A 15,951-nucleotide genomic window follows, 5' to 3' on the forward strand; every position below is an offset into this window, starting at 1 on the left:
TTTTGCTTATGCTGAGACGCATGCCTACACAGTAGTAGTGCAGAAGTTTTCATGAATTAAACTCAGAATGTGTCTGTCTGACTATTGGACAATACAGATGTGGTTGTTGCAGACACATTTAGTGGAGATCTTTACTCGACTGAGTGAAAATACAGTTAACAATGAGAATGGTTCAAAGATAATCTCTTCAGTGCAACTCCTTGATTCTTTTTATATTTTTCTTTCACAACAGATCAGATCTCTCTGTACACCCAGAAACTGTGCCTGTGCTGTGTGACCTCTCCTGATATCGACCTGGACAACTTAGACCCAGACAAGATCGAATGATGGGGCAACGAAATCCTTGTGTGAAATGCTGTATGGAGGTAGTGAAGAGGAAGAATGAACACAAAAGAGATGGAGAGCTGCAGACAATCAGGATTTAGATAAGTAGAGCCTGCTTGATTTCACGGAGGATGAAGAAACTGGAGAGGTGAGCTCAACACACCTCTTCTTTTCCTTTCCTCCTCTCTCACACACAAGCCATATGTATGTATGTATGGATGGATGGATGGATGGATGGATGGATGGATGGATCAATGGATGGCAGGCAGGCAGGCAGGCAGGCAGTAATTTAGAAATTATGCTCAGTATAACCCTCCAAACAGCATTCTATAGATTACTCAGTGGAACTTGAGCACATTCACATGCTTTCACACAATGCAGTGTTGGTTGTGTAATTCCCTCCACACATGTGTTCATACAGCTGCAGCTCACGCGCACATTGACAGAAAGCTTGAGGGTGACACTGCGCCATTTGAAAAGTAAAACCCTGATCTACAATGAGTTGTCTCTGCAAATGTGCTCCAAGTGATTTGGTCACAAATTGCTGGTCATGGCAGAAACATTTTAAACATGTTTGTGCCTTACATGTGTTCCATCACATATCATGTTAACAGATGTCGCTCATATTTGTGTGTGAAAGATGAGCATGGATGGTTCGAACCTTTTTACCCTTTGATGACTCTCCTGGCTCCTTATCACATGTTACAAATGTCACACAATGATGGCCAATGCAACCATTTTAGATTCCTTAAGATCATAGAAAGACTCCGTGATCCACAAGCAGAAAGCAGTGACTGCTTACGCAGGACCTCTCATATTTAACTTGCTGCCCAATGAGGTGGAGCCCAACCACTGGTTTCAATGCTGAAAGTTGCAGACTTGAAGACACTCCGACTGCTTTGGTGTAAATGTTTTAATTGGCCAATTACTGGTCTGATGTGGATGCAAACCAGCACGCAGTTATAATAAATGTGTTACAGTCCTTTTTTTGTTGTTTTTTTTTGTTTGAGTTTTAAACATCACCACAATCGTTTGACAGCCAGTTGATGTCCAAAAACATTGTTCTTGGGCTTTTTCGACAGACCTCTGAAAACTGCAGCAAATTTGCACTTTGCATTTTCTGTTTTATTGTGTTTGTTGTCCTTGATTATGGAAAAGCTTTATTTTAATCTGTGTCTGTACTGGATGACCGAATGGACAAATCTGTAATAATTAGCATGCTTAGAAGAGGGAAGAGATTATTTTCAAAAATGCTGTTATTTTTTTATTATGTGTTGACCTTTTAATTATGGTAAATCTATATATGATCTATCTGTCTCGATGTGCATCCTATTTTTGTTCCACTATGAATCCTTCAGGGCTATATCTGATATCTGGTACCTCCTAGTGGTAGCAAATCTTTACTTCCAGAGACAAGCTATGTGGTTTTTCCATGTGTCACACAGGAAGTGATCTACAATTTCCACATTTTTGTTTATCGTTTGTCACCTTGTTATCTCTTCGAACACAAACCGGAGCGTAGTATAATAAAAAGGTAAGGGATAGGAAGTACATTCTGTACATTCCTTTGTTGTGATGGTTTCCTCATGAAGCAGACATACCTGCCGAACTCCTCTGGCTAATGTTTGTCTTCAAAATGCCGTTCGTCAGGAGCGGGCGTACACATGTTATAGCTTTCTCTTTTAACCCATTCATGTCTTAACAGTTTATAACACAAATGGTATGTTTAATGTTACTTTGTCTTGAGAATGTATCCTCAACTTGGGACATTTATTCACTGTGCACTGCCAAAGGTCTTACACGGGCTGATGGTTGGACCATCTTTCTGCTTAGAGTGCTTTGAGCATTTGTAAAGTGTGTCTGCTTTGTAGTGAGAACATTACAGCTGAAGTGAATTGAACTACAGGTAGAACGTGTCAAACTTTGATGTTTTGTGCTGTTGTCCTGATGAAAGGGGCCTTCTGTGAGTGTGCTCTGCCAAAGCCTCGTCTGTTTGATGAATTTCAGTTAATTCTCAGCTGACTTGAGCACTTCCAGAACACCAGCCAGATATCTGTTTAATGTTGCGTGTGTGTCTATGTGAGAGAAGTATATGAATATAGAATATGTTCAATGTGTTTCCAAGTATATGTTTGTTAGGAATTTCTTATACTCAGAGGTCACTTGAATGTTGCATATTTTTTATGTGTTTTATCGGGTACCAAATTCTGAATCTGTGTGTTCTGGTCAGGTCGGGTTTGACAAAGTTGTGATTTGTGCATTCATAGATTTGTGTCCCAAGAGTTCTCTTTGATTGTTTTTATTTATTATGTGTTGGACAAACCAAATGGCAAGACATGCATTTCAGTGGAGGAAGTTTTGTTTTCCCAGACTCATGAAGGTGCTGTGTTTTATTTGAATAAAGGAAAGTTCAAAAAGTGTGTTTCAGGTACTTTGACTGTTCTCCACTGTCCTCTACCTGAATGAAAACATGGCAGCTGACGGCCACTGGGGGTCGCTCTCTTCTACACTTCATGAAATATTTTCTAATTTACTGTGGATTAAGCTCGAGTGGGTGCCTTTTTTATTTAAAATTGATCAGAATCAGAAACCGTTTATTGCCTGTAATGTTTACACAAACAAGGAGTTTACCTTGGAAGGTGCAACATTAGACATGAGTTGTTAGACGAGACAATCAACAACAAGGATGGTAGCTGTTGACTTTATTTTTAAGTTTAACAATAACTTATCTTTCTGTACAGACAAGATGAATATCTTGGTGTTGGACTGTTGGTATGATAACATAAAATTAAATATTTAACTTTAGGCTATTTAAGTGCATTTTCCCATTTTCTGACTTTTTTTTTAAACAATACATTCCTAACGTTTTAAGTTTTGGGAACTTTTGTTATGAGAAACTGACAGACAGCACTCCTTTAATGTTTTATTATGATTATTATTTCATAACATTCAGATTTACCCTTGATAAAACTGCATATACGTATGCAACAGCAGATTGATGCAGTTTAGATAAGTAATGTAACAGTTCTCGAGTGAAAGATCAGCAGACTACACAAAGTATTACAGAGGGAAGAGTCTGTATAATAACTGAATGGGATCTTGCATTAAATATATGATCAATATTAATGTGAGGGAGAAAGGGAGGGAGGAGCGTATGGATGTATGGATTTAGTAAAGTTTGTCCATTCGAACTATATGATGAACACTATACGTGTGTACACACATGGCGGGCCATCAGGGCCTTCTAAGCCTTCTCTAATGGCCTAAACACAGAATCACAGTTAGAGCTATTTCATAATTTAAAAAAAGTATATATATATTTTTCGTAATTAAGTTATAGCTTTCGTGTGTGTCGGTCTGTGGCAGTATCTCGAGGGACATTTATTCCCCCCCCCCAGCCCGCTCCTGATGTGGACTATACGGCACTCATTGAAGGCCTTGGTCTGAAACCCGCGGCCCGCCACTGGCGCACACACCTCCCTACCTCCCTCCCGACCTTCTGTTTCATGAGCACAATAATGTCTAACAAGCTGTTATCAGTGGTCTTGATAGTTTGCAACCAAAGTTAATATTCAGGGTGGCGGAGAATTAAAGACTCTCATAGTTGTCAGATTAGGTTCAGTAGGCTTCCATAGGTAGACTGATCTTCATGATGCTGTGAATTTCTGGATGTACAGACTGTCCCCATGTCTTGGTTTCTCTAACTGACCGTCTTCCTTCCAGCCTCCTCAGGTGGCTGGCCAAGCCCCACCTCCCCTCACCAAGGGATCGGTGCAGAGGCATCACATTTCAGCAGCAGGCGCACTCTTTGCTTCAGATGCGGCCCGTCGATAGGCGCTCGATCCCGGGGAGAGCTCTGCCTGTGTCCCTCCCCAGGAGTGGAGGGAGTTGGGTTCCACTGACTCATGCATAAAATATAAAGCAGTGAAGGGGAAATGCAGCCGAGCGCCACAAGAGCTACAGTAACGGCTCTCACTCGGAGAGTAAATTATTTGTTTTAAAAGACCCAGGCGGCCTACAGTGCTACTAGGCACCACTGATGCTCTGGAGGGAGACTGCCTTTGGGATGGGCAGAACCACCGGGGTGCTGCTCTTTGATGGATGAGCGGCTATCGCACACCGGCACCAGCTCGGCATCATGGAGCTGCCTCGACGTCTGAACTGGATACGAAACCGACCCTGGAGGCCCCATGTCTACCGCAGGGAGTTCAACCGTAAGTTTCTGTGAATCACATTCTACAATTGTAGTCCTGATTTGTACCAGTTTGACTTTTCCCTGTATTTTGTAGTTTGTGTTTCTTTCAAAATGTCTGTCCTCTGGGTCTACCTTAATTGTTTTAAGTGCTGCCATGAACCCGAGAAGCTCACTGAAGTCATTTCTGTCTGGACAAATGAAGGTGTTGATACTGACTCCTCCAGACTCGTGTGTTTGTGCCCTACTATCCTTTATGAGATTCATGCTGTGGATAATATACACATTTAGTTTCTGATGCTGCTCTGTGGTTTTAAGCATGTACATAATACACTGCACAGACCTCCAGTTTAGTGTTTTGAATTAGTAATGTGACTCAGTGAGTGCTACTCTCTCCTTTTCCAACCAGCAGGCGCCATACATCTGGCTTTATGCAGTTTCATGACTTTTCATAACTCCCTCTCATAACTTCTGCATTCTTTATAAAATGTGGACATATTGGACCAATGTGGATTTTGCAAACCATCACACCTGGTTAGTGGCAGACAGGGTCAAATATGATGAAAGTGTCTGGTTGTGTTACAAGTTTTACTGAAGCACTTCTGGATGATTGAAGACTTACTCTTAAATGTTAAAATGGTGTTCAGCTGATGCTGAGGTCTATCTGATCAGACTGACTGTTCAATTGAAATGGCTTCTATGTTGGTTGTGATCTGATTGATTACAGCACGGTAATATTTAGGTCTGGTGTTGCTTATAAACTGTTGGCCCAAAAAAAGGAAATACTTTTCTTTTTAAGATCTTTGCCAAACTATAAGCTATAGATACATACATGAGAACATGTGTGGTGTTGAATGTGGAGAACGTGGATCGATAGATACTTTGAGTCCCGACCACTTCCATCTTGAGCAAAGTGCAGTTTTGTCCTCATCCCACTTCCCGTCAGTTCTATTTTCTGAGAGTGTTTTTGGAAGTGGAGACAAGGACGGTGAGACAACAAAAACAATTTTCTCCCCGAGGTGAATAGGACGTCTTTCTTCATGTCTTTGTATGCATGCTTGTGTGTGATAGACTTGGGCTATAGCCCGGAGGTAGTGTCGAGGTGGAACGAGGACAGACTTGAAAGAAAGCATGTCCTGTTTTTTTATTGGTTTTTTGTCTACATAGCCTTTGATTCATGTTGTTTATTGGAGGCACACTACGCTCAGGTGGCTCTGATGACTGCCAGCAGACTGAAACGAGAAAGAAGGGGAAAAAAACACTTTTAAAATTGAAGTAAATATTATATAAACATCTTTAAACAATTGGAAAGTAAGCTTTTCTGACTCACTCATGATAATGTCATGGATTATCTTGTAGGTTCTCTGGTAGTAAACATGTTCCCTCCAGCCTGTTTTAATCGGACTGTCACCAGCTTGCTGTGGCAGTGACTCATTCATATCTACAAGTGAGGTTACAGCACAGTCCTGTGTGTGTGAGTGTGTGTATGCGCGTGAGATGAGATATTTTAAGTCCAGAAAATGACTACATTTTACATGATGTTGTTTTCACTGTGCAACTGGAAACTGGTTATTTGACACGGCGGTAACTAGGCCATTAATATTAGGGTTGTTGCTTTGTGGCTCTGCATGTAAAGCTGTCCGTGAGCAAGACACTGCACTCTATCTTGTATACATGCGTGGAAGAAAATATAGGTTGTCATCAATGAAAACATTTGTTTTGTGAATAATGTCGGACATGACATTTTTCTTTCTTAGAAGCAGCAGCTTGAGTGTCTGTTAATCACAGGGATGGTGGTTCAACCTCATCATAACATGTTCAAATTTGTGTGTGTGTGCGCGCGTGTATGTGTTTGTGATAGGTCGCTTCAGACACAGAGCGTAACTGTCATGTAACACTGACGTGGCAGACCGCCACTGAACCGTGAATGAGTTTATACACATTTTTCTTTTGTCACGATCTCTAACGTCGCGATGTATCGCTGTCATTAAGCTGTTATAGCCGCAGACGTGTCTTTATGAATATGTTTGCTGTTATCTAGTGTGTGTTCACTTGTACCTGCAGTACTTCCAACTGCTCATGTGCTGATGTAGTGGTATATCAGATTTTAAAGTAGTTTTAGGTGATTTTTATGTACAGTTATCAAAGTTTGGTTAACAGTCTAGAACTGTAATGAGTAGCATTTTAAAGGCGTGGATGAAAATTGAGCCCATGATGTCCGGTTACCACTTGCAAAACATATGTGTGGCATGTGTTTTTTAAATCTTTTCTCTAACAAATAAGAAGACGTCTTTATTGTTGTATCTGTTTTCATCCTGACTGAAGTCCACCAGCAGAGGGCCCTGCAGTTTGATAATATATCATAACTGCATGCTGAGCAGTTTTTTACACACACACACTCTCTCTCTCTCACGCACGCACACACGCACACACACACACACCATACCATATCTCCCTCAGAGGGAAGTGAATCAACACAAAAGATTGCACTTTGTCCCCATTCAACAATGCCTTAGTGTGTGTAATATGATGGAAAAGACTCTCTTTAACCTCTGAAGATTGCAATTTATTCTTCCTGTTCCTGGCACCGCGCTGGGGGCAAAGTGCCACTCAAAGGATCATCTGACTGATTTTATGAATAATCGAGGGAATGAAAGAGAAATACTTGTTTTCTTCTTGCGAAATGCACAAAACCACCGTTGATTATCTTTTCCCTTTAACTGGTCCATAATGGAGGTGGTCAAAACCAAACACTTAACCAGATTGTATTTATTCTGTGTCTTTGACCTGTCTGCACATTTTTCTTCTCTTTTCTCTTCTCCAGGAGTTGCCCCCCCCCCCCTTTCTGTCCCTCACCTCTGCCCTTGATGCATTTGCTTTATTGCTTTCTTTCTCACAACAGCTTCTCCTCTCACTTATCGGCCTGCGACCTCCCCCCCCCAACCCCCCCACACTGTCTGTCTTCTTCTGACTCTCATTATCCCCCCCTGCCTCCCCTCTTCTATTCTCTTCTCTCTACAAACAGATTTGTAATGGTGCCACTCTCTGAAAATCTTCCCACTCCATAGCAACGCGCCTCCTCACCACTGTAGCCTCTACTGCCGCTGATGCAGGAGGCGGCGTTGGGAGGTAGAACATCATCAGAGGAGATTACATATTGCCTCGGCTCATTTTGCAGTTGTCAGCTGGAGCTGGCAACGATTCTCTATGTCTCACTCGCTGCTCACTTTCTTCCCCTTTTTTTTCTCATTTCCTTTGTTTCTCTCACACACCCCTTTTCTCTGTCTTCTCTGTTCTGCTTATCTGCATGTTTCTCTTTTCCCCTCTCACCCTGAAAATAATTCAATTCAGAAGCTTTCAGGGCACATGTGAGCGTGCAAATGTGTTGGCCCCGTGTCTGTAATTTCACACAATAAAGTCAACAAGCAGGGCTGCTACGTGGGCTGCTTGTGAACACGGAGAAAAACTAATGGAAAAAGAGAGACAAGGGAAGAGAGAACAAAATAAAACACGGCCTGCGAAAGAAGGATGCCTGTTGTTCATGTACATGATTCTTTCATTATTTCTATCTAGCCCAGTAGAGGTGCCTGGAATATTGTGTATGGTGCAGCCAGCATGTGGATATGAAGACATCTCTAATACAGATGGCAAAACAAAACAAAACTATCTGCATGGCTCGATGACACAAACTAAAGCTATATGAGAAAATATGGAGCTGTAATTCTTAAAGCTAGAATAATAGTGTTTGCCTCTTGGGGGCAGCGAAAACAAGCTGACACGAACACGTCACCTTTTAAAGTTGATATGGCCTTCATGTTAATAAATACTTAACACATCCAGCTGATGGAGCAACATTAGGATTCATTTGGAGTCTTGTATGGGGTGAACTGATACTTATTCTCATCTTGGCTCTATGGTCTCCACCAACTCCTGAAGGAATCTAGCTGATGAATGCTCCAATATGTTCACCAGCTAGTTGCTAACTTGGCTTGTCTGCTATTTGGTGTTGAATTGTGTTAATCAGACCTCTTTTTTAAAAAGAAAAACTGCTGCCTGCTGAGGGGTTTTGTGTGCAAATTGGCATGAAAATCCTCTTGATATTGGGATAGTAAAAAGTCTTCCAGCAGCCAAACTGCTGAAGCATAGAACAAGACCCTGTTTCAAAGGGATGCACTGCAGCTAAGCCTGACCTCTGACATCTCTCTGTAACGGTGAGACCAAATCTAATCTATGTCACTGTAGCTTGTTGTTTTTGTTAGAAATCAGTGGTAAAAGTTCAGGTTGACCTTTGTCTTCTAGCGATTGTGTCCCATCAGCCTCATTCATGATGATTCACAAGATCTAATATTAGGAAGAAAACACCTTGAATGTGCCTCGTGATGGAGAAGCACAACACATTGACGAGGAAAATGCTGAAGAATATGCTGCGATAAATGCAATGAACCAATGAGGGTGTTGTTGTTTCTTGCAGGTGTTTATTTTTATCATCCCACTGCAGCAGGACAATATACTTGGACTGCTATAAATACAAAATACATAAAATTGATCTGAGCAATTATTTCCATATCGCAAGATCCTTATTACACAACACTTGATCCAGTGTGCTCTGTCTTTTCTCAGTATCTCTGGCTCCACTTCTCTTCGATGTTTGTCCACATTCTTGTATTAAAATTTGTGTTTTTTCCAGATCATCACTTCTGTCACACTGCATAGACAACCAAACACGCCTCCCACCACCTCATCGTTTCATTCATGGACACACAAATAACAAGTTCTTGGTGAATAGCATAAGGCTGACTGATCAAAAGTCTGAGCGTCTCAAGGCCAAGGCTGGAAGAGTTGGCATCGTCTGAGTATATGGCAACACTAGCTCATGAGCTCATGGTTCCCATGTCACCGGGTTGACAGTTTCTTCTTTGTGCTCCTCAGTAGAACTCCTGGGTTTTCATGGTGGCCAGGATGTGGCTTTATTCAGTGTCCATTCCCTTCAGAAGGATGCCAGACGTGTGTGTGTGTGTGTGTGTGTGTGTGCGTGTGCGTGTGTGTGTGGGTTCTGTGTGCAAGATGCTGGCCTCAGTTAAACCCATGCTGGCTTCCCTGATGAGAAAAAACATTCAAATGCTGATGAACCGGAAAGACGGACTTGACTCAACTCTCCAAAGCGGTGGGAGAGTCTCAGTCTGTTGCTCAACTAAAATCTATTTCCTGGGGACCACACATTTCTTAATGAAAGCCTGCTTTACAAACGAGGGGTGTGGAGTTTAAAAGATGTTACCGGTCAGGGAGGGTTTAATAAAAAGAAGCCATTTGTTGCTTTATGGAAAATGTAAGATCCAGAGCTTTTTGGAGCTTGACCCATACTGTCACATCTGTTGCTTTGATTATAAGCATGCTTTTATCAAAGCTGCCTCTTGCAACTTCTCACATCATGCATGTGGAAGACAACAAAAGTTGTGTTTGGTTTTGCATTGGTTGCCGCACTTCCATCGTGCCACAAATCGAGCATTAACTTTCCCAGGAGATCGTACAATTTCTTTGTTTCTGTCGAAGCTTGATGCATCATTATTGCATTTAAGGATTTGCATGGAATATCTGAAGTAGTGGTTTTAGATTTGTTTTAAATCCAGACTCTAGAACAAATTGTTCTTGGACAAAAATGTAAATGTATGTAGGTCACGTACTTTGTAACTACATTCTCATACTTCATGGAGAAGGACAGATGTGTAGTCATGACAGATGTCATCATTCTGGAGTGATTCCAGACACTAGGATCACACACACACACACACACACACACACACACACACACTCTTTAGTTGGTTTTTAGATGCCTTCATGCGTGATGATGAGCTGTCACTACAGTTTCCAGCTCTGCTCCCACTGCTGTTCTTCCTCTGACCATCGGGGCAGAAAGGCTTCATGTGTAACACTTCCAGCGACCAATTCTGTCATCCTCCGACTCTGAATAAATCTCTACCCACTTCTAAACTGTGACACCCTGTGTGGCGACTGTGGGCTCATGCACACTGTTGTACTCTCAGAGAAAAACAGCTGCAATAGGCACTTAATGTTATTTTACACACTATTGCCCAACCTTCCTTCCACAACCCCACCCTACTTCTCAGAAGCCGTATTGTGATATCCTCCCTTCCTGTTCACATGGAAGCATTTAAATATGTAAATCTTAAAAGCCCCCCTCCCCCCTGCCATCTTTTGAATCCAAATGTTTGATTGTAAGTGTGTACATACCTGTTGACAGCAGGCCTACACCGCATCATGCCACACATTTTGCAGCTGAAACCTTATCAGTGAAGGTCTTATCACTGGGCAATGCTGTCCATCTACGATGCATTGCATCAGTTGCCTGTGTTTTCTAGTTTTGAAAGTTGACTTCCCCTTGTAGCTGGCAGGTGTTGGCTCTAATGTAAGCAGGAGGACACGGTGCTGAGTGGCGTGGGAGAGGAAACTGTGGTTTTCAGAGTTCTTGCCCCACCCTGCTGCAACTCTGAGACCATCGGAAAATATCCCCCTGTCAAAAAAAGGACTACATTATGCAATATGTAATGAGCTGTGGGGCAATATTAACTGTCAGAAATATGTCATTACAAAGGGATATAATGGCTGCAGCATGTGTAGACTTTACACTGTGATGCACAGCACATGCAATGTAAAATACCTCACAAGTTATTTTCAAACCATACGCCCTTGATTCCAAACAGGAAGACGGACTTAGCTTCTCATTTGTTGCCGACAAAGATCATTCTGCTGTGTGAAATGAGTCGGTTAAAAACACTGTCTGCGGATGACATTTAAGAACATGTTTACAGCTGCCTTCATTTTAAAACGGGTTGTAAATATGAAGTTGATGATAGATACATTATACTGTGAATTCAAAACTAAAGGAATTAAATCAGTCAAATCATAAGAAATGGATCCTGCACGTGGCTTTTATGAACATAACCTTCAACGATCCAATGTAGTTGTGGTCCTTGGGCCTACAAGAGATACTTGTTCACACTGTTAGTTAGTAAGCCCGACATGCTAATGAGTACAGTTTAATTAAGAGCAGATAAAAACACTCTTTTGCAGTTTGGGTTTTCGGAAAGGCTAGAATGACCAACGTCTAGATGCCAAATATAACTTTCAGTGCGGTAAGCTGCTTCAGCATTGGAGTGATGGATGGGGTTCAACAATCAATTACACCCTTTCTTAAACAAATCCACCTTATCAATTCCTGATCAACACATTCAAAAGCACTTTGCCGCCACAACAGTTGTTTTTTGAGATCATCCTCCATGTTGTCTTGAGCACATCCGTGTTAATGTATTAGTGAGCGTCAGAGACAAATGGACAGATATAAGGCCGTGGTCCGCTGGTTCATGTGGTCGAGTGCTTCAGCTGCCTGTTATCTTCTCCCTTCAGGTGTAGCCTGCAGCAGCAGCCCACAACATGGGCACTGACATCCCCGTGGTGTCAGTCTGCACAGCTGGCATGCAGCGGCTGTATTGCTGCCATTGTCTCATGCCCTCTGTGCACTCTAGGACGGCGACAGAAAGGCAAAGAGTAAATTAGCGACAGAGAAAAGGATCCGATTGTGGGACCGAGAAAGACAAAACACAATAGAGACAGGGAGAGATGGGGAGAGGGCTGAGAAATAGAAATTGGTGACGGTACAAAAGGAGTTCTGGGTTTCACACTTCTGCTGGGATTCTTCTTTAACATAATGTACCGCAGAGTCCGGACGTACAACCATATAAAGATGAAAAGATATCAATCTGCTTACAGTAGGTATCTGCCAGTTGTTCCTGCTTTTATTAACATAACTTTGGCTGATTTCTTTTATGTCACCACGCTTCCCACTGCACACTAAACCAGGCAATATATTCAAACAATTACAGGCTGCCGGTTTGTCCAGCTGGTGTTTGTGTGAATAATGCGCGTCGATGCTTCGAAGAAACGGTGAAGTTTTAAATTCAGGACTTGTCTGCAAGTTTATACACAGACTTTTTTTTATGGTTATAGACCTCTATGTTTCATGCAGCAGTTCTTAGTTTTATTCATCATGGTCGTTCTGGGGGTCTAAAATTTGGATGATTTAGGTTTTACCAGCTTGTGTCTTTGGTGTGTCTTGCACTATGTAGCAACGTGTGTGTGTGAGTGTGAGTGATAGGCTGCAGTACTGTACTTTATGGTCATCCTCCATCAGACACGTGAAGCCACAGCGCGTCACTCTCAAACAATAACTCACACACATGCCCCCCACATGAGTCAGAGTGCCATGGCAAATTGGATTCACCACGCAATGCCCTCATTATTGTAACCAGGGTAACCAGGCGCTCCTTCACAATCATCCCATTTTGTCATCCTTGTTAAAAAGGAGAGAATGGGAGGCAGAGGTTTGGATGGAGGATGTGATAGGAGAGGACAGAAGATGTCCAAAGAGGTCTTTTTGACTCTCACTCACATTAGTCTGTGGGAAATATTAAGTAGAGTTGAGCTGCACCATCGTCCCACCAGGACATCATCTCTCTGTTCTCTCTTCTTTTCCATCACCTTGGGTACATACCCGTCATGATTTTGGGATATCATGCTGGCATCAAGAACTTTATCCGGTAGTTTTCCCATCTGTCTCCTCCTTAAACTTCACCATCTGCCCACCTGTCTTTGTATTTGATATCTGTGGGCCGTGTGGGGTGACTTGCTGTTACAACACGCTTTTATTCAAGTTCCCTGTACTTGGAAATCCAGTTTCCACTGGATTTATGAATTGGCTTTCTGTGTTGTAACAATATCCTGTTATGTGATGGGTGTGTTTTCCACTCTTCATTCACACTTGTAGTTTCATTGTTTCTTTATTTTTCATTGTTTCTTTATATTTTCTGCAGTCTGTATAGACATGTTCTTTACTAATATATTGTATTAGTTATTATTGTATCATGGCACCATGAAAATGAAGCCTGTAATCACTTAAGTGCTAAATAATATTGTCTATAGATGTAATTTCTAACCATACGAAATCTAAGTTGCAATGAAATCTGCTAGAAAATAATTTCTCCCAAATGTTCAGAAAAGACTCGAGGGCATGAATTCAGTGACCTCAATGTTATCTACAGCTCTGGTGCAACAGAAAGCATAAATAACTGCTGTGAACATTGAGCATTTTTATGCATAAGTCGATTTAGAAACAAGTAAGTACGCCTCACTCTTTTCTAAACTATGTGATCGAACAAACTTTTTGTTGTGTGCTTTGCTTTATGTTAAGCTGATGTGGTTTTTACGAGTCCTCTAGTATAACAGCCAATTACTTTCTCTACTTTCTCGTTGTTTTAATGGCCCTTTATCCTTCTATGCAAATTAGCTAGCACCATATAATTAGCATGGATGCTAATGAGTTGCAACTTCCATGCTAATAACGGATATTTTAGTGCACAGTAACAGGCGGCGCACTGATGCATCAGGGTCGGAGGAGCAAGTGTGTAGGAGGCTGAAGCTGGCTATTCATTCTCCTGGGATACTCATCATCTGGCTCGATTCAGATGGCAAAGGCTCTTTTGTTTGACCCATTCAAACAACACCATTGTACCAAGCGGGTCTGATTGTGCTACTCTTAGCAATGCCGGAGTAACAACTTTGTGTGTATGTGTGTTCTTGTCTGTTTTTCTGCAGTGTTTTGGTTACATTGTTGGATAATATTATGCAAACGTGTGTGTGTGTGTGCCTGTTGCATTGTGTGTTTGCATCCCAGCAGCATGCGTTTGCATTTCCCGAAGCAGGGGGTTTTCTCTGCCGGTGACAACAATGTACTTAGTCATTGAAATGCAGCGGGGCAAATTCAGCCCAAACGTGACCCCATTTTCTAGCACCGCCGCCTGTGAAGTAGCTTATAGGCAGACGCTTCTGCTGGGAGAGAAAAAGAAAAAAGTTGTGACTGCTCGGATTTGGAACTTTTCATAACTGCGTGCACCCTTTCATCTCAGAAAGGTACTGCACACAACTCATGATACTCATGATACAGTCACCAACCATCAACATGTGATGATTAAAGCAGGGAACAGATGGGAGTGGGACGGATCTGCATAAGACAGTGGGCTTTGTTTTACAACATGTTTTCTGTTTACTTGTCTGCATGACCAGTAATTCTCCATTTCCATGTTTCTAGCATCAGAGCACTGAATCAAAATATTCCTGCTGTTTTTTATGACCCACCATATTGGTTAGAGAACAGTTAAATATGAATTTTGTTTGCAAGTTTGTGTGTTTCTTCTGCATACTTATGGTTCTAGATTGTTTTGTTTCAACACTTTTTGTAATTTCCTGTTGCTGCATGGGAAAGTTCCTCCTTCATTTAGGTAGATTGCCTCAATAGTGTCTACACTCTTTAAGTTGTACTTTTACCGATTTTATATTTCCAAAGTATATTTCTTACATCCTCCACGGTGACCTTAGAAAAAAAGAAAGAAATCCTCTCATCCTATACATTTCCAATACACAAAGCAGTCACAAGCTCCTCGTATGTATCCAGACCCCACGTCCCACCTTCTGAAAGATGTGGTGCATCTTAATTGTCTGGACGAGCCTCGGTGAAAATGGGTTTGTCTCCAGGTTTGTTCCCTCGAGCTTTGGCCTTGAAGGCAGGCGCTGGCAGGGGAAAGGAACTAAAGGAAATGTGATAATGACTTGACTTTAGGCCTGGTTTCTATTTTGGTCGGGAATTGCTTGGTGAAAGTGAGGTGTGAGTCAGAGAAACTGAACAGTGTAGACGGATGGAGGCACGGTGTGAGACAGAAAGATCTTCTGTATCCGGCTGCTTTTATTACTAATTTTTATTTTTGAATAAATTAAAGGTAAAAAAAAAAGACTGCATGGTAACACTTATTTGTGATGGGATTTGAAATGCTGGATAGGCAATGGTGAAGGGCTTCCTGGAGATGGTACAAAACTCTTAAAAAGCCTGATGGAAAAAGTTTGACTTTAATCGTGTGAACCAGATATATCAAACATGTCTGTGACTGAGCTACAAAGGATGAAGCTGAGCTTATTAAATGTTAAAGAAACATCCATTGTCACAACTACATTTCTAGCATAGTGGCTCGCTCGAGTGATGAAAATGATAGTCAGCCCATCGTTTTGATCCAGAAATATGTCTTGGATGGATTGCCATTCAAATGCATTCCTAGATTCCAACATCTGTCCAATACTTTGGTTTATGATGTAAAACTGATGACTATCCCCATCAGTCTCAATTGTACTTTGCACATTAACAAATGTTAGCATACTAACGAAGACGTGGGACGAGTTACATTGTCGCAATGGAACACTAAAGGGCAGTATAATTGTACAATATATGGTTCATATTCATGTTTGAAAAGACACAGAACGCGACTGGAGCTCTGTGACTCAAATGGCATCATCAATGCCAAAGTCCCAAATGTAAC

General features: G+C 41.7%; 2 protein-coding genes across 4 annotated transcripts in view; both read left to right on the plus strand.

The window, feature by feature from the left end:
• si:dkeyp-120h9.1 (Y+L amino acid transporter 2-like) overlaps positions 1 to 15,951 on the plus strand; it is a 37,570-nt gene that overhangs the window by 10,463 nt on the left and 11,156 nt on the right. Inside the window, exons 12-14 of one of the 3 annotated variants that reach the window (XR_011077424.1) lie at positions 233 to 472; positions 4,048 to 4,538; positions 5,684 to 5,730. Coding sequence is in view for 1 of the 3 variants with exons in the window: in XM_068575565.1 (XP_068431666.1) it covers positions 233 to 327 (95 nt within the window). In the remaining 2 variants the exon portion in view is untranslated. Of the gene's footprint in view, positions 1 to 232; positions 2,742 to 4,047; positions 4,539 to 5,683; positions 5,731 to 15,951 lie in introns of those variants that run through there. The other 2 variants (XR_011077423.1, XM_068575565.1) reach the window with 2 other exon arrangements.
• The window catches only part of ripor2 (RHO family interacting cell polarization regulator 2), a 53,629-nt gene continuing 49,827 nt past the window's right edge, over positions 12,150 to 15,951 (plus strand). Inside the window, exon 1 of the mRNA XM_068575563.1 lies at positions 12,150 to 12,300. Coding sequence (XP_068431664.1) covers positions 12,240 to 12,300 — 61 coding nt within the window. The 5' untranslated portion in view covers positions 12,150 to 12,239. The remainder of the gene's footprint in view (positions 12,301 to 15,951) is intronic.

The sequence above is a fragment of the Clinocottus analis genome, unplaced genomic scaffold (assembly GCF_023055335.1).
Source record: "Clinocottus analis isolate CAN_PGR_092001 unplaced genomic scaffold, fCliAna1.0.p SCAF_14, whole genome shotgun sequence".
In the NCBI taxonomy this organism is placed as follows: domain Eukaryota; kingdom Metazoa; phylum Chordata; class Actinopteri; order Perciformes; family Cottidae; genus Clinocottus; species Clinocottus analis.